Source organism: Prionailurus viverrinus, chromosome A2 (assembly GCF_022837055.1).
Source record: "Prionailurus viverrinus isolate Anna chromosome A2, UM_Priviv_1.0, whole genome shotgun sequence".
Taxonomy (NCBI): domain Eukaryota; kingdom Metazoa; phylum Chordata; class Mammalia; order Carnivora; family Felidae; genus Prionailurus; species Prionailurus viverrinus.
Genome location: NC_062562.1, coordinates 55,054,021 through 55,072,040, shown reverse-complemented (window position 1 = coordinate 55,072,040; position 18,020 = coordinate 55,054,021). Strand labels below are relative to the sequence as shown.

Sequence of the window (18,020 nt, the reverse complement as noted above, 5' to 3'; positions counted from 1 at the left end):
CCGCGCGCGGCTCGGCGACTTTTCTGGAGATAGGAACTACATATCCCAGAATGGCTTGCAGTGCGCAGGCGCATCAATGAGGTACAGTGCGTGTTGCAACTCAGTGGCTAAAGCACCTGATCCCAGACTACATTTACCAGGAAGGCTTGCGGCGCGCAGGAGCAGAAAAGTTGTGGCTCACGGGGCACGTCCTCCCAGATTCTGGGGTTCACGCGGGTTTTCGCAGCTGTCCGGTACGTGGTAGGCCGCTGAGTTCTGTACTCAGGCCATCAACCCCTTCCGCAGCTGAGCAGAACGAGGGTGAGCGGCGAGCCGGGTCTCACCATGGCCGCGAACGTGAGTGTCTCCTGGTCTGCCGGACCCCACCCAGACTTCCCCATCTCCCGGGGCCTCTTCCCCGAAGGGGCCGTCTAGGTCCATCTTGCCTGCCTGGCCCTCCTCCGTGTGGCCGGTCCATCTCCCTCTGCATGCCCTTGTCTCGGCCTTCCGGCAGCTAACCCGTCTGTTCATCTCTCTCAGTCTGCCCGGACCTCGACGTCGGGCTGTGCGTTTGCGGGGAGAGAGACTCGGGAGCGGTTGCTCCCAGCACTGGGATCGCCTTGTGCGCGGCGCCTGCCCGCAGCCCCCCCTTTCATTCCCAGTGCCCACCTGGGCCCTTGGGCTTCCCGTTTACACACGGGTTTTGGGAGCTGGACGGGACCTCCGAGGGAGCCGGTCCGCGGGAAGGGTGGGGAAGCCTACACGGCTCAGGTGGGTCTGTCCATCAGCGGACAGACGGGGCTGTGCGGGCGGGCCGTGAGCTCCGCGCCCTAGGGAAGCGTGTAAACCGAGGCTAGAGATGCTGCAAAGGGATGCGGGCGAGACTGAGAGTAGAGGAGTTAGGATGACTGTGGGAGGGAGCATTTCCCCAGTGCCGGGCCCCTTGGCCTCCTAGGGTGTGTTTGGTTAGAGAGGTCCTGGCTGAAGGTGGTTCCCTTCAAAAGGCTGCTGGCCCTTTCTCCCTGCAGCCAGCCTGTCTCTCGGAAACCTTTCGAATGAAGCCCAACATTCATTCAACAAACGGAGCCGTGGGAGGAGCAGCGCCTCCCGATGGAGCGCTGGGTGTGGGAGAAGCCTGGTGACTCACCACTCCCCTCCTCTGTGAAAGTGCTTCTGGAGCCAGCCCTGGTGCACTGCCAGCCCCAGACGCTCCCTCCCTCCTGCTTTGCTGGAGCGTCCTAGCCACTCTCCCCTGACCTGTTACACCCTCTTGCCAGACCCCTGGGTCCTCTCTGTGCCCCACGCCCCTGAAGAGGCAGGGTTTGTTTCACCCACAGCCCTAGTGTACTCCGCCTTGGTTAGAGTTGTCTGGGAGATCTGGAAACGGTGAATGCTGCACCTAGAAACGCCTCAGGGGTAGTCTGAGACCCAGGGTCTGCCAGGGGAGCCGGCAGTCAGGAAACCAGAGGTAGATTCTGTCCACCCCCACACCGCCACCACCACCATATTTTACAGATGGAGAATTTCCCCAGCAGGACAAGGCACTTGCCCAGGGCCTGACAGCCAGCTTGGCCAGATACTTGGTGAGAAGATGCTGTCCAAAGACAGCAGGCTTGGGAGTCAGGCAGACCTGGGGGGCAAATCCAGTTTCTTCCTCTCAGAAGCGGTGCGGCCTTAATCGCTCTGGCTTTGTGTCTCTTCATGGGATCTGTTCCTGTGAAGTTTAAGGGAGTCAGTCTATGGTTAGCACGGTGCCTGGTACATGCCTAATGCATGAGAAAAATCTGTCTTCACAGTCTGGCTCGGGTGGCCCTGGTGGGCAGAAACTATCTTGGGTACAGTGGCACCTGACCTGGTCCAAGGAATGTGGATGAGTTTGGGCATCTTCTGCTGCCAAACCTTTGTTGAGTCATCCAGTAGCTGGGTGCACATTTACAGGAGCCACCAGGCCCAGTGAGGAAGAAAAATCTGATGATGGTGGGGTGGAGCGGGGAGGTGCCACAACTTCTTAATCAGTATAACAACAAAACTGCCCTGGGACAGAGGGACTGGTAACCATCTCCTTTTTATAAATGACTAAACAGGATCAGAGAGGTAGAGCGACTGATGCAACAAGTAGTTTTTAGGGCCCACGTGTCAACCACTGTGCCATCACTCACTGCTCTTTGCTTCTGAGCCTGGAGTGCGCACGGAGGATACACGTATGTGTTCAACACATATCAAGGAGCCAGAGTCAAGGTAAGGGGCTCAAAGGTGGCCTTGAAGGGGAGGAAGAGAGGCACCCGAGGGTGCCCCGCAGGCTAGGGAGATGGCAGAGTGGGTAGCGAAGTGTGGCTGCAGGAAATCGCCATCCTCCTCCTCTCCAGACCCTCCATGTTTACCGGGATTTTGGTTTGGAATGTGGGCTGGGTGTGGCATGTCACTGCCCACCCTACCCCTCCTGTGGGTTGAGGTATATCCTCCTGTGCCTTTCTTTCTTCCCTCCAAGGCCTTCCATGAGCTCCTCTCCTTGGTGTTGGCTCGTAGAGGTATGCTGAGGGGAGGCCCAGAAGGAAGTCATGCCTTCTGGCTTCCAAGTTTTGGGCTGCACTGCGAACAGCAGGACTGGCTCCCTTCCCTGACCCTCTCTGCAGCAGGTTCCCAGTGTTCAACTCTTCTTACAGCCCAGGAAGTGAGGAATGCAGCTTGGAGCAAAGTGGTAGGAGAGTGGCCTCTGGTCTGTCCATATACGAAGCCTAATTCTGCCCCTTAGAGGCTGAGTGATTTGGGCTTAACTGCTGAGCCTCGATTTTCTCATCTGAAAAATGGGATAGCGATAGCTTTCCCATGCCTGGCCTGTAATAGACTGGCATTTGGCCGTTGTCATCATTATGATGGATGATGGTCACCTGCCTGCCTGCATCGAACAGCTCCACTCATGTCCCAGTGGTGTGGAAAGTTAAGACCGTTTCTGAATGCAATGGACATCTGGTTTCTGGGAGGCATGGGCTGGGGGCGTTCGGGAACAATCAGGGAATGTGGCCTCAGCCTTGTTCAAGCAGAAACTGACCCGAGTCTCTCTTCTGGCCCCCTGTGCCAGGGGCCTGGCCCACTCTGATCACTCATCTCAGAACCACTTTACACCTTTGTGACTTTGGTCAGCGTACCCCAGCCGTGGGTACCTGTGCGTTCCTTCCTGTGCCCTGCTCGTTGAGCTGTCTGATAATTCAGTCCTTTGGTCTCAGCAGCGCTATGGATTGGATTATTATCCGCAGATGAGTGAATGGAGAACATAAAGGGGTTAATTGCCCACCCAAGGCGCCATCACCGGTACAGGGCAGGGCCTAGATTCAAACCCAGTTCTTCTGGTTCCAGTGTTCTGCTCTTAATGATGCTAGTCAGCAGGGGACACTTCAAACCATGCTTCTCTTCTTGGCTGTACAAAACCTGACCCACTGACTCTGGAGTTTGAAGCCTACCATGAACCCTCCTGGATGTGTCTAGCCATCCTCATCTCCCCTCCAGCCCATGCCTCCCCAAACCCAGCCAGAGCAGATGGGCAGCCGTGCTCCCAGGACCACCTCCTGCTTCCTCACCATCGCTCAATGGCTCCCCCTCCTGGGGATGCCCTTACCCCAGGATCTGCCTCTCTGATCCCAATCGAATGCCCCCTCTTCTGGGGAGCCTGCCGTGATCTCCCAGCTGGAAGGGGTCGCTCCTTTGGTGCTGGATCTGCTCCTCACCAGACACTCAGCATGGCCTAGTACTGTTTGTGCCTGTAACTCGATGGCCCTGCAGCCCGTCTTCCCCTTCCCTTGCTGCTATGAGCCCTAGCGTGGCCCTCGGGAAGCTGAGCCACCATTTGTTGAATTGAATTAATAATATATCTCTGATAACCCCTTTGGAAAACGTTTGGCAAGTTTCTTAAAAGCATACATCTTTTCTATGATCAGCAAGTTCACTCCTTTGTGGGTATTTGTTACCCACTTTCTCCAAGGAAAAGGAAAGCACCGTATCTGCATACAGATTTCTGCGTGAATGTTCATAGAGGCATTGTTCATTACAGCTGAAAACTGGAAACAACCGACACACCCACCCACTGGCAACTGAGTCAACAAATGTGGTATATTCTTAAGTGGAATACTGTTCAGCCACGTAAAGGAATGAGCTACTGATACACACACCACAATGTAGTTGAACCTCAAAAGCTTTATGCCAAGGCAGAATCCGGACAGAAAAGAAATTTGTGCTGTATGATGGTCCCATTTACCTCAGGCTCTATAAGAGGCCAAGACTGATCTATAATGATACAAATTCAAATACTTGTTACCACTAGAGGGTGGGGAGAGGGGAGTATTGGCAGGAAAGAGGCACAAGGTAACTTTCTGAGGTGGTAGAAACATTCTTACCTTGATCTGGATGTTGGTCAGATGGGGTATGCCCATCAAACTATACCTTTAATACCTGTGCATTTTTACTGTATATAATTTCAGTGAAAACTGAATATAAACAAATAGCAGAATTCAACTTATTTTTAAAAAGCTAATTTCCATTTTGATTTTTTTAAATATTTTTTTTTCTCAGTATTCCAGTACAAGTAACAGGAGAGAACATGTCAAAACTACAAGCAACCCCCAGCCAGGCTTCTTGGAGCGGCTCAGCGAGACCTCGGGTGGGATGTTTGTGGGGCTCATGACCTTCCTGCTCTCCTTCTACTTAATTTTCACCAACGAGGTAAAATGTCTGGGATTCCCCTGTGCAGTATTAGAGAGCAAAGGCTATGAGTCCAGAGGCTGGATGTGGTGACAAGGGCCTAGATTTTACCACAGGCGGGGCCGGGGGTGGGGGTGGCAGTGCTAAATTAGTCAGAATGTTTTCTCTTAGGACTCATGTCACAACTGTCGTAAGTAGGAAGACAAGTGCATTGTTGCACAGTCCTGAAATCCTGGGATGGCCTCAGCTTCGGGCATGGTTGGATCCAGGTGTTCATGTTGGGTCACCAGGAATCTCCATTTTTCCACTCTTGCCTGTTTTTCTCTTTATGGATTCTTCTTTGGCGGACTTTTCCTTTGTGGTGGTAAAGATGGCCAACAACTGCAGGGTCACATCCAACCAGCTTAGCAGCCCCGTCTCTTCCAAGACCAATTTAGCAAAAGTTGCAGGGAGATGTTTCAGTGTCCTGGCTCATCTCAGTCCTCTCTCTGAACTAATCCCTGAGGACGATGAACCCGTGTTCCGACTGGCTAAGCCTGGGTCCCGTGATTTGGACAGCACTACAGACAGGCCCATCTAAACCACATAGACTGGGAGGTGAGGGAGAGGGAGAAGGCAGAGAGAGATGGCATAAGGGCACACAGCAGACAGAAGCACCAGCACAGGGTAGCAATGAGACTGGTGAGAGTGTGGCAGGAAGAGAACTGCCTGGGAAAGCAGGAGTCTTGGGTTCCAGTTCACCTGTGCCACTTGCCAGGCCTTGGTTTTCCGGCTGTGAAATGGGGAGATAAGCCCCATGCTTCCCGAGGCCCCATCCTGACATGATACACTGCAGTAAGCCGCAGTGCTGAGCCGCATCTGAGGTGAAATCCCCACTCGCCTTTGCTCCCAGGGCCGCGCACTGAAGACAGCCACCTCCCTGGCCGAGGGGCTCTCCCTTGTGGTGACCCCTGACAGCATCCACAGTGTGGCCCCAGAGAATGAGGGAAGGCTGGTGCACATCATCGGGGCCCTGCGCACGTCCAAGGTAGGTTTGGTGAAGCTTTCTGACCCGCCGGAGGCTCGGGGCGCATCGCTGGTTGTTGTCTGGTTGGGGCTTTTAAGCACGTGGGCTTTGGAGAGGGACACACAGGTGTGATTCCCGGCTGCCCCACTCAGCAGCTGTGTGGACCTGTCAGTCCTGAGTCTCAGCATCTTTCTCTGCAAAATGCAGACAATAACTGTAACAAACTGGGGAGCCGGCTTCAAGGATTTGGTGGGATCAGATGGCCAACCTCTTGGCCCGGTGCTCAGCACGTGGCAGGAGCTTCACGAAAAGGTGCTTTAGCAGTTACGATAACACGTGTGTCTAGCACAAGGCCCAAAGGTACTCTGGTGATCAGACCTCCCTCTCCTGTTTGAACCCTAAATACCCCGTGGTTGGCGCCAGGGCATTGGTCGTGCAGCCCGAGCCGGTGCTGTGAGGCTCCCGGCCCCAGGCGCTGGGCATTGTGGACTCGGGACAGGCAGCGTCACCCGGTCCTCCCGCCCGAAGCAGCTGTGGTACCTGCCTCCGGGCCCTGTCCTCTCTGCCTGTTTTTCATCCAGTCCGGCTTCCTCTGGCATCCTGGGCTGGTGTGAGCCTTGTCCTGAGTTTTGTGTTGCTTGTGTGTTTTATTTGTTTGATTCTTTTTGAAGCTCTTGTCGGATCCAAACTATGGGGTCAACCTTCCGGCTGTGAAGCTGCGGCGACACGTGGAGATGTACCAGTGGGTGGAAACGGAGGAGTCCCGGTGAGCTGGCAGGGAGTGAAAACTCCAGGATAAGAGGTGCAGACGTCAGATGTCAGGATCAGATGCAGGTGGCTCTTTATTTGGACACTTCTGGAATTTAAAGTATGGTATCTTCCTTTCAGAGGGGGCACCTGGGTGGCTCAGTCGGTTAAGCGTCCGACTTCAGCTCAGGTCATGATCTCGCGGTTTGTGGGTTCGAGCCCCGCGTCGGGCTCTGTGCTGACAGCTCAGAGCCTGGAGCCTGCTTCAGGTTCCGTGTCCCCCCCTCTCTCTCTCTGCCCCTCCCCGGCTCATGCTGTGTCCCTCTTGCTCTCAAAAATAAATAAACATTAAAACAATTTTTTTTAAATCTTCCTATCAGAAGTGTTGAATCATCCCCAAGTTATCAGCCAATGATCTTCTGTTTGGAGGTGGCAGAAAACCTAATGCGAGTGGGAGGATGGGTTAGCTCCCGTGTCTAGGGAGTTACGCAGGGCTGCCCAGGCTTGAGGCATGACTGGATCCAGGCACAAACAGTGCTTTCCTGCGTATGGGTTCCGTGCTCTCTCCCATGATGGGGCAGAGGTGGCACTGGGTTACATCCTGTCCCTTCTGACAGAAGTCTGAGAGCATCTGTCATTAGGCTGGAGTCACTTGGAGCCAAGCAATGTGGACTGTGAGTGAGGATGGGGAGGTGGTTAGGGGAGCCAGGGCAGCTGCAAGGGGCCCTCCGTGGGGCTGGCCTGGGGCAGAGGGTGCAGCGAGGTGTCTGAGCCCAGAGGGCAGGGCTGCAGCCCTTGGCATGAGCCAAGTGGAGCCACATTTCAGCCTAGGAGGATAAAGCTCTTTTCTCCAGGGTGGGCCTTTGAGGGATGGAGCTGGCTGTCTGCCAGGAGTAACACCTGTCTCTGGCTGGTATAGACAAGACCGGCTCCATTTGGAGATTTTGACCTCATGGGCCCAAGTTGTGTCCAGCTGGAGAAGCTTAGACATGGGACTGCCCTGGGGGTGACAGGCTAACTCTGGAGTGCCCTGTGCTTTTCCCACAGGGAGTACACCGAGGACGGGCAGGTGAAGACAGAGACAAGGTACTCCTACAGTGAGTACCGGGCCCCCACCATCCCTGCACACATGTGGTCTCTGCCCCTGGCCGAGGCTGACGGCAGTGGGGAAGGCGTGGAACCAGATGTCGGGATTGCTGGGTGTCAGTCCTCAGAGTCTGGCTCTGTCATGTGTCCACTGAGGCTCCAGGAGCTGTCCCTCTGGCCCTGGAGTGGCCAAGGGCTTGGATAAAAGGACACAGAGCCTCAGACATGTGGCCACTCTTACCATGGTTCCTGAGTTCCCTCTCCCTGTGACAGACACCGAGTGGAGGTCAGAAATCGTCAACAGCAGAAACTTCGACCGAGAGATTGGCCACAAAAACCCCAGGTGAGAGGTGGCCCTGAGCACAGCCTTGCCGGCCACTGGTGGGTCCCCAGCCTCAGCTTCCTCAGCAGAGTGATGGGGTTGAGTTGCTTCTGCCTCATGAGTTGATGAAAGTCTGGGACACAGTTCTGAGGCCAGTTCCTGCGCTGGGCACCGGGAACGCGGAGGGAAATCCCGATTCCTGACCCCCACAGGTCCAACAGGTCACGAATGTAAGGCCTGGACTGAGTGCTGAGAGGCACTTGCACATACGGTATCCGGGAAGCATTTGTTAACAGCCATGGGGATGGGAGGGCAATCAGGAAGGGCTTTCAGGAGGCAGTGGCATTTGATCTGGGCCTTTGTAGGATTTGGGCGGAAGGCAGTTAGCTCAGAGACACGGGGATGGTGAGATGGGCTTGGCGCTGGAGCGTGGCTGGAGCCACAGGCAGGCCTGTGCCTGGAAGGGTCTTGAATATGCACAGTTGAGCTTGGGAGCCACCTGGGGCTGGGAAGGCTGGGAAGGGTCAGGGATGATGTAGAGAACCACAGAGGGTCCATGTGATGACTGGTGGCTGGGGTGGGCCAGGCTGGTAGGGGTCTAGATGTGAAGCTCTGGGGGACAGGAGACAGGAGGAGGGTGCTCCACCAGGCGAGGGGACAGGAGCGTCCGAGGAGTAGATCAGGCGGTAAAGACAAGACCTCCGCAGTACCTGGGCTAGTCGGGACTTGCAGGAGCCCCGGGGTGGAAAACCTGCCCAGCGCAACCCAAAGAGATGGCACAGCCCCCAGCCAGTGCCCCGCTCCGCCGACAACTCCTTCTCTTCACAGCGCAATGGCAGTGGAGTCGTTCACGGCTACAGCCCCCTTTGTCCAAATTGGCAGATTCTTCCTCTCGGCGGGTAAGTTTCTGGCCCCTTCAGATGAGCCAACAGCACCCAGAGGCCTTGTACTTCTACTTGGCCACCTCCCAGGAGGTGGGGTCCCCACTGCCCTGGATGTGGGATCAGCCTGCACTTTCCCGGCATCGTACTTTGGGCTGGGGGCCAGAGGGAATGCAGACCCCCAGGAGGTGGGGGACTTGTGCAGAGCGGCCCCACCTGAGCCAGTTTCCTTTGAAACACGGTCTCTTCCAGAGAATAAGTACCAGGCACCCCTGGTGCCTGATCTGACCAGACAGAGCTGAGAGCCCTTCCTCAAGCAGCCCCAGAGCCAGCCACAGAGATAAGGCTGCCCCCAAGGCCTCCGTCTGTGAGCCCCAGCCGGCATCCTGCCCTATGTGAGGGAGAGGGTGGTTCACTGTAGGCCCCCCAGGTGACACCAAGGAGAGGCTTTCCAGGGACAAGGAGGCACCACCAGCCACCTGGGTCTGTCCTTGGGCCTGCCCCAATAGAGTGGGAGAGAAGACACATAGGCCCCAAATAGCCAGGGAGAGGGAGGATGGGCCGTGCCCTGGGGCCTGGCTTGTCTGCCATCTGCCCTGTTGCCCAGTCAGTGGCTGCTGTGCCTCTAGTGCAATGCATACAGCAGGCGAGCCAGGCTTGGACAGGTAGGGGGATCTGAGGCAGAACAGGTGCAGGGCTCGGGCTGTTTCCAGAGCTGCAGCCACTCCCACCAGCTGGAAGGGGGACGGGGAGGCTTTCCTGGAGGAGATGGAGACTGAAAGGGGCCTGCGGTACGGAAGGAGGGATTGGGGAGGGTGTTCCCGGAAGGCGGTCGGGCTGAAGGGTGTACCGCTCGGGGGTGTTGTTTGCACAGCATCGTTTGTGACTCCCGCACTCTCCTCAGGCCTCATCGACAAAGTCGACAACTTCAAGCCACTGAGCCTGTCCAAGCTGGAGGACCCGCACGTGGACATCATTCGCCGGGGAGACTATTTCTACCACAGCGAAAACCCCAAGTATCCGGAGGTACACAGGGGCTTGGGCTGTTCACACAGCAGAGGTGGAGGCCCTGACAGTGCCAGCCCCCGGACAACACACAGGAGCCACATTCCTGCTTGGGACTCTGATTCGGTTCAGTTGCATCCACTTGGCCAAATGAGATTGGAGGGGAGAAGCCTTGAGATGGGAGCCCCTGGGCTGAGGTGTGGAGGTGGGAAAAGAGCTTCGGCTCTGGGTGCTGGGGACACAGGCCCAGGCTGACTGCTCCCGGTCTCAGTCAGCCCATGTCTCTCCCACCCCCAGGTCGGAGACTTGCGCGTGTCCTTTTCCTACGCGGGGCTGAGCGGCGATGACCCCGACCTGGGCCCGGCTCACGTGGTAAGTGGCTTCCCCAGGGCAGACCCAAGCAGGGCGTCCTGGCCTTCCAGGGCACAGGCACCACGTACAATGCCGTGAACACTTTGGACCCTTCCTGCAGGAAGTGTGTGCATGTGCTCACACCCGCACACAGACGGCTGTGCCTTGGAGCAGTTTCAGAGCTCCGTGTGCTCCACAGCCATCCGGGGACATCCATGGGCCCCAGGCTAAGAACTTCTGTTGTAGGGGGACCTCCTAATCATGCCTGCCCAAGTTCTTCCAATCACATGCAGCTCTTTCCCCCACCCCCGCCTCCCAGCCCCCAGCCCCCAGTTTTTGCTCTGTAAATACTTGGTCTCCGGTTCCTGACCCTGTCACATGCAGTCCCACCCCTGGCCCCAGCCCCTGCCCCACACTGACACATGCTTCTTTTTGCCAGGGTCTTCCCGGGAGCTTGAAATGAAGCAGCTCCACTGACCTCTGGGGGGCAGGTGTGCCCCAGGCCGATAGGTGGAGAGAGGGGCTCCGGGCTGGCACGGGTCTCCTCACTGTCTCCCCCAGTTGGCGTTCAGTGCGGAGGGGTGCTGGGACCCGGCCCGCCAGTCCCCTCAGCTCTAACACTGAGTTCTCCCATCAGGTCACTGTGATTGCCCGGCAGCGGGGTGACCAGCTACTCCCATACTCCACCAAGTCTGGGGACACCTTGCTTCTCCTGCACCATGGGGACTTCTCGGCAGAGGTGAGTTGCTGCTGCCTGTCTGTGGGATGGAGGGGCAGGCATCTCCCCTCTCCCCTCCCGTGGTTATTTAATAAGCTCCCACACTACCGGGCGTAGCCAGTGCAATGAGGCAAGAAAAAGAATTGGAAGGAGCAGGAATCTCCCCGTATGGGCAGTGGACTGTGTGTAGGATCGTACTTTGGGCATAGGCCCAAAGGATGCCGACCGAGGATAGAACAGGGGGCACAGCAGACCCCTCCTCCTCAGGCTTCCCACCTCCTGGGGGGAGGGACCCATCAGAAGAAAGAGCGAGTGAGGGCACCATGTGCTGAGAGCTGCGTAGGGGAGGCAGATGCTCTGAAAAACAGGATGATAGAGCTGCAGAGTCCCCATCTGTACAATGGGGAGGGTCATGTCTCACCTAAGTCCCTAACTTTTGATTAGTTCGATTGCATGCCTTAAAAGTTAGCCCCTCTTTTCCAGGCAGAAACCCTTCTCTTCAACAGAAAAATTGTTTTTACATTGTTGATGAACACAGTGTATCACTGGTGGGAAATTCTGTATGTGCCTGGAGCAGGATTGCAGGACTTTTCAGTCCATAAAGCTTTGAGAAGGAAAGGCAGTGGGTAGGGGTCCAGGCATAGCTGTGGCCCATTTGACTGTTATCATCCTTCTCACTTCGGCTCCTGGCCCCAGGTGATGATGGGCCTCACCTTGTCCTCTGTCCAGCCAGGACCAGGGTGTGGGCAGGCTGCCACCCAGGAGCCCGGTGACCAGCCTCAGGGTGGGGCTGCCACCTCCCAGTTGGGCGGGCGTGAGTCACCCTTTCCATGGCAGCTCTCAGGGAGTCTCTAAAATTAGGAGGCCCTGCCCAGGCTTCTCTCTCTCCTGCAGCCCCAGCCCGATCCCGCACTTCAGTCTTCTGCAGGTGGAGGCCCAGGTCTCAGAGCCATTGCCCCCAGAGAGGAGTGGGTGGGGCTCATGGCCTGCTAACTCCCAGGAAGGCAGGCTCAGGCAGTGCTGACCACCCCGGGCCTCCAGCACAGGGCCTGGGGTCTCCGCGAAGCAGGGAGAGAAGGCCCGGAGCCAACGAGGTGGCCAGGGCCCTGAGGAGAAACCCAGACCTCGCGAGTCAGGATGCCCAGATTCCAGCCCTGGCGGCAGGAGGGCTCAGTGTGGACAAGTGTGGACACGAGCTGGCCCTAACTCAAGCCCTGCTCTGTCTTCCACTGGCTACAGGACCTTGAACCAGTTGTTTATCCTCTTGGATGATAACAATGATGATCCTTATCTTATTTGGTTATTGTAAAGATTATTCATTTATTCAGAGCCTTGGTTTCCTTATCTGTAAAATGGAGATAAGTGTGTCTACTTTGTGAAGTTTTTTTGAGGTTTAAGTAAGGCAGTACTTGTAAAGCACCAAGGACAGCAACTGATAAATGGTAAGCACTAAATGTTAGCTGTCCTTATCGTTATTGTCATAGACAATGGGGGTGCTCTCTATAGAAATGACATTAAGGCTGGCACTGGCAGAATGTGTAGGAGCTGGCTGGGCATGCTCCAGGCAGAGCAAGCACATGTGCAAAGGCCCTGGGACAGAAGGACACTTGACCTGGACCCCTGACAGGCACCAGGGTCTCGGCAGGTTGCCATGGGGAGGAGGTGGCGGAGGGGAGGAGGCTATTGCAGCGGTCCTGGTGAGGGTGACTGTGGTGAGAGGTCTGGGGAAATGTGGATGACAGGACTTGCTGACAGGCCGGATGGGAGGTGGTCCTTGTGGGGAGCAGCAAGCTGAGTCTGACAGCCCGGTTTGGGCTTGTGCAGGCGGTGGGCAGTGGTAGCATTTGCTGAGGTGGAGACAGGAGGAACAGGTCGGGGACTGGGGGGAGGCTGCAGTGTGGGTGTCGGATGGCATGTGAACAGCAGGAGGCCCCGGGCTGCAGCTAGAAACCACGGGGCGGGGGTGGGCAGGGTGGCGTTCTGGCACGGAGGCGCAGAGAAAATGGTTGGGACCTGCGGGGAGGGCACGCTGTGAAACTCCAGCGTGCGGAGGGCAGGCAGAGTGAGGGGGGCAGCTGTGGAGACTGCGAAGCAGGGGGGAAACGGAGCGAGGTGCCCGGAACCACGTGAGGAGCGGCCAAGGTGAAGCGTCACACAGGATGCACTATTGGGGATGGTGGTAAATGACCCCAGAAAGGAACCCCTGGAGGAAGGAGTTTGGGGTTCATTCCAGATGAGGTGGTGGGCTAAGGACTCCTCCCTTCCACAGAGGTCTCCTGCCCCATCCTGTGCTGTGCGAGATGGGCAGACACCTAGGCCCGGGCAGGAGACGTGCCCTTACCTCCCCTGGTCTTCTCAGAAATGGCCAAACAGCTCCTGGGTTGGATTGGACCCTCTGGCACCTGCCCTGCCAGCTAGGGAGGCTGGTGGCCCCTCAGAGACATGAGACGTGACGCCCCTTCCCCCGCCTTGCCCTGCAGGAGGTGTTTCGTAGAGAACAAAAGAGCAACTCCCTGAAGACATGGGGCCTGCGGGCCGCTGGCTGGATGGCCATGTTTATGGGTCTCAACCTCATGACGCGGATCCTGTATACGCTGGGTAGGTGTGCAGGGACAGGCGGGGGCATCTTGCTCACCCTCATGCAGCCCACATGCCTCCCTTGCACTTCTCACACCATCTCTAACCCTTTCCGGCCTGCTGCGGTGCTCTTTGGGGCAGAGGCCGGGCATTTGGCCCATGTCTGGGTCCCAGTGCACAGCCCTGGGATGAATGGGCGGAGGAAGACAGAGACGATGGACAGGTGCTTTTGGGGGCAGGGGCGGGGTGGGGTGCCAACTCCTGGGAGGGAGTGTGTGGGAGGGTTCGGTGTGGCTCCTGTGATCTGAGGGTCCAGCCCATCTGTCCCCAGCTGACCCGCTCATTCCTTCAGCCCTTCATTCCACAAGTGAGCAGCCCTGACGGAGAGAGCGGCCAGGCTTTGCAGTGAGCCAGGTCTGTCATGTCAGAGCTCTGGGTACTCGGGCCATTCCCCTTCCTGCCTCAGCGTCAGTCACCTCACACCTAATGTGCAGTTTTGTGAAACGTTTGGCAAATAGGAAACACCCCAAAACTTTTATGCTTCCTCACCCTAAGACCTGGGCTAGATTCGGGGCAGCCAGCAAGTTGGAGTGCGAGGCAGAGTGCTGGGCCGCTCACTCGGCACCCGTGAGCCCAGCAGTTGCCAAGTGACCCAACCTGGCACAGGACTGAGGCCCCAGCTGACTGAGTAAGCACTAGCCCCACACTGTTGATCTGGGCGGACAGGGCATCTCAGGGGACTTGTGTCCAAGCCTTTACCCCAGTGTGTCTGTGTCCAGTCCGATAATTCTGTCCAGGCCTCGCCAGGCCCCAACAGAACCCTCTCCCCCATTTACCCTTTCCAGTGTGGGGGGGGGTGGGGTAGGAGGTCTGGCTGCAGTACATCCCAGGCTAGGAGGGAAAAGGACACTTCCTCCCTTCCAAGGCTTTCTCCGGACAGCTGAGTTGTGCTCAACCAGCCAGACGCATCTTGTGCGCCATTTGGGAGAGATTAGAATTTGATCAAAATCCTCCACCTTTCCTTTGCATTGAACGCGACCTTGGGTTAGGCCATTTCCCCTCTCGGAGCCTCAGTCCCCCACTGCCAGATGAGGAGGTGGGAATCTGTCTCAGAGGGCCCTTTGATTCTCTGACTGCCCACGATCCTCCTCTTCGCTCTTCATCTGGGATGCTGACGCTCCAGACCGAGGACAGACATCAGAGCAGGGACCGATCGGGGAAGCGACAAGCCAGCATTCGTTCACTCCGGCATTCAGTCAGTAAGCACTTACTAAGTGCCTGCTGTGCGCAGGATACCGCTCTAGGCCCTGGAGACTATGCCGTGGGCAGCACAGACAAGGTTCCTGGCTCTGGCACTTTCTAACTGTAAGACATTAGGCAAGTTGAACTCCCTGGGCCTTGGTGCCCTTGTGGATAGAATGAGGGTAAAACAGTACAGCCTCCCAGGGCAGGCACGAGGGTTTGAGGAGACGGTCCACATAGTGCCTGACACGTGGTCGATGCACAAAAACACGAACCCTGCTTACTGTGAGGGCCAAGGCGGGGTATGTGTGGCAACAGACCAAGCTGAGCCAGGGTCCTCTGTTCATAGCGCCAGACCACTGGGGCTTCCTGGAACTGAGTGAAGATTCCCCCTGTGGACTGCCATCAGCTATAGAATGCTTACCTGAAGGGGCAGACAGGCCAAGGACAGGGTAATTCCAGATGGATTAGCCGGACCCTAGACTTTACCATATGGGGCCAGTGGCCCGTGAGATCCTTGAGGTGGGAGCCAGCTTAAGCTGATTTATTTCCCTCAGCGCAGAGCTGTGCACACAGGTAACGACCCGAATGGCCGAGAAGCCCACCTGGGCACCCACAGAAGGTCCCGCCCACAGTTTTCGTCGAGGTGTGAAGCAGGCGTAACTTGCCACCATTACAGGCAGATATCTTCCCAGACTGATGGCACCAAGGCACTCCCACCCGCCTGCTCCCCTGGGGTGGCGCATGGTGCGTGGTGTGCCTTCCTCCTCTGGGTCCTCCAACTTTCATGGGAGCCTGTTCGCGCCACCGTGTCCCCTCCCTCCCTCCTCCTCACCTGGCGACATGGGCCCCTCCCGGTCCACAGACACGGGAACGATCCGCTGACCTCGTGCGACGCAGAGCACCGTGGCCCCGGAAGCCTCACCACCTTTCTCTTCCCCACAGTGGACTGGTTCCCCGTCTTCCGAGACCTGGTCAACATTGGCCTGAAAGCCTTCGCCTTCTGCGTGGCCACCTCGCTCACCTTGCTGACCGTGGCTGCCGGCTGGCTCTTCTACCGGCCCCTGTGGGCCCTCTTCCTCGGCTGCCTGGCCCTGGTGCCCATCGTCATTGCTCGGACCCGGGTGCCGGCCAAAAAGCTGGAGTGAGGCAGGCCCTGGCCCCCGCCCGACACCCGCGTGCTCCTCAGGATCCAGCTCACCCCCCGCCCCCGTGACCCCGCTCCTCGCCCCAGCACGAGCCTGCATCGGTTTTGGATTCTGCGCCTGCTCCACTCCTCAAGGGGCCACGCCTCGCGGTGCGCGTGGACGTCAGGTTTGGTGCCCACCAGCTCACGTCTTCCCACCCTCTTTCTCGCCAGCAGGCAGCTCTGGTGAGTGGAGGCGGCAGCTCCCAGCTGGCCGTGTGACAGGCGACAGGCATCCATTCTGCTTGCTTCCCTCCCTTCCCTCGGGACCGTGTGGCTGCTTCACGCGTCCCGTTTGGCTGATGTCTGCCAACAGTGAGCTGGTGACACTCCACACGGACCTGCTGCCTTAACACTCACCGGCCCCTCACCCTCACCCTTGGAGACAAGTGCCAGGGCTCTGCCCAGCCACCCCTGCCCCGTGATCCCGCGTGGCCACCGTCACCAGCGGCCTCTGAGCGTGCTGCGGTGCCGGACAGACCGGGCACGGGCCCCCACGCGGGGCACCACAAACCCAGTTCAGGTGCGGCACCTGACTTGGTACTTAGAAAAGCCACTGAGGTCACGGTGAAGAAGCGTGGGATATTTGTTGGGCTTTATTTACACGTAGTTGATAGTTTGGCAGAAACTTCTTAGTGTGTAGGATTTCCAAAGCTCTCATTTGTTATGTTTCTCTTTGCTACGCTTCATGTGTATTTTCCTACTCTAAGAGGGTGTTGTTTCAACTAAGATTTAAAAACACAAAACACTGCTTGAATGATGAGCACTTCAGACTGTTAAGAGAAAAACTCCTCTTAATCTGTCAGTTGAAGTTAATTCAGGGCACAGAGAGGTGTAAATGGGGGTGTGACTTACTGCTTAAAAAAGAGTCACCTCCGTCAGAACTCTGGTCACTGGGAGGCTCCAAGGTGCTTTTGAAGCCAGCGTTGGCGGAGGGATCCCACTCTGGGAGGAGAGGGAATTTGGAGAAGGTGGAGAGAGGCATTTCCGTTTATCCTCTGGCATCAGAAACTACCGATTTACTTGAAGATGGTTTTGAGTTTTCAGTCAACCGTTCAAGGAAAAGGCTGGACGCTTTCTCATCCTGAGTGGGCTCCCTCGTGCCCCCATCACCCCAAACCAGAAATCTGAGACCTGACGCTTGTGCAGCGCCCGGGCCTCATGCCTTTCACCGTGGGAGGCGTTCACACTAGCAGCTGGCCCCCGGGTAACTCCTGTTGTGCCCGCGTCCACAGCTTCTCTAAGTAAAATGTACCCACACTTCATTGCGCTCCTGCTGTTTCCCAGCTACTCTCACGCCCTCTGAAGCATAAAGTGTGTTGTCCCCTTGATGTCTCAAAAGGTCCTTCGTATATCCTTTATCTGTTTATTACTTGGAAACTGTTCTGCCTTGCTGGGAGCGGTCGCTTTAGCAAATTAGTTGGTAGTTGAGTGAGTGATGGGAGACCTAACAGTCTCTCATCGGCCTGGGAGATCTGTGGTGTAACTTCAGGTTCTTCGTGCAGAGAACAGCTGGCCCCAAAGAGGACTTAGCTGGATTTAAGAATCGAAACAGTATTCACCACTGCTTATCACGTGAGCAATTGTCATCGAGTGTCTCCTCGTGAAGGATGCTTTTGGAAAACAATACAACTAGATGGTGGCTGAATACAAACTCTGTGGGATTTGGTTTGTGTAATTTTTTCTACTACAGATTTTAAATTACTGCGAATTTCAGTAGTGTTCTTAAAGAGCAAAATAATGTTAAGAAATGTTTGAAGTCTTTGGGAAATCATGAAATTTGTATCGTATTTGTATTTTTGATAAAAATTCAAAATAAATTTCAAAAGAGCTTTTATAGGACCTTGCTGTTACTTTTTTTTTGAAATTTCTATCTTAAACTGAACTGTGTAAGCTGTAGAACTGATGAAGGACCGTGAGTTTTTAGAACTCCGTTCTAAGTAGCTTTTAGTGGTTAAAATGGGTTTCAATTTTTCTGAAAAGGGCAACTCGTCATTTTTAACACATGCTTTGTTTTGGATTGACTCAAGGTAAATGACTCAGACTTCACACAGCTTCAGAATGCATCAGAAGAGGTGGATGGAGCCACGGTGTGGCACAGTGCAGCAGGCACCCTGGACGTTAGGTTGGCACAGACCCGGGTTCCAGCCCCAAGTGTGCCACTGCCTGGCTGTGGCTGTGTGACGCTGGGCCACGTCCACGATCTGAGTCTCAGCTTCCTCATCTAT

At 56.2% G+C, this 18,020-nt stretch overlaps 1 protein-coding gene across 1 annotated transcript; it reads left to right on the top strand.

The window, feature by feature from the left end:
* Positions 1-136: 136 nt before the first annotated feature.
* Positions 137-17,634, top strand: TMEM43 (transmembrane protein 43). Its single transcript, XM_047849869.1, has 12 exons — positions 137-336; positions 4,543-4,692; positions 5,564-5,698; positions 6,349-6,443; positions 7,472-7,521; positions 7,784-7,853; positions 8,661-8,731; positions 9,618-9,739; positions 10,016-10,090; positions 10,707-10,808; positions 13,268-13,385; positions 15,552-17,634. Exons 1-12 carry the CDS (start codon positions 325-327, stop codon positions 15,752-15,754), a joined length of 1,203 nt encoding a protein of 400 aa, XP_047705825.1. The 5' UTR covers positions 137-324; the 3' UTR covers positions 15,755-17,634.
* Positions 17,635-18,020: the final 386 nt, after the last annotated feature.

Excerpts from the sequence above, each read along its gene's own strand:
- TMEM43 (XM_047849869.1), top strand. Across the intron at positions 7,522-7,783 it reads AGAGACAAGGTACTCCTACA|ACACCGAGTGGAGGTCAGAA; the intron begins GTGAGTACCGGG and ends TCCCTGTGACAG. Across the intron at positions 9,740-10,015 it reads AAAACCCCAAGTATCCGGAG|GTCGGAGACTTGCGCGTGTC; the intron begins GTACACAGGGGC and ends TCCCACCCCCAG.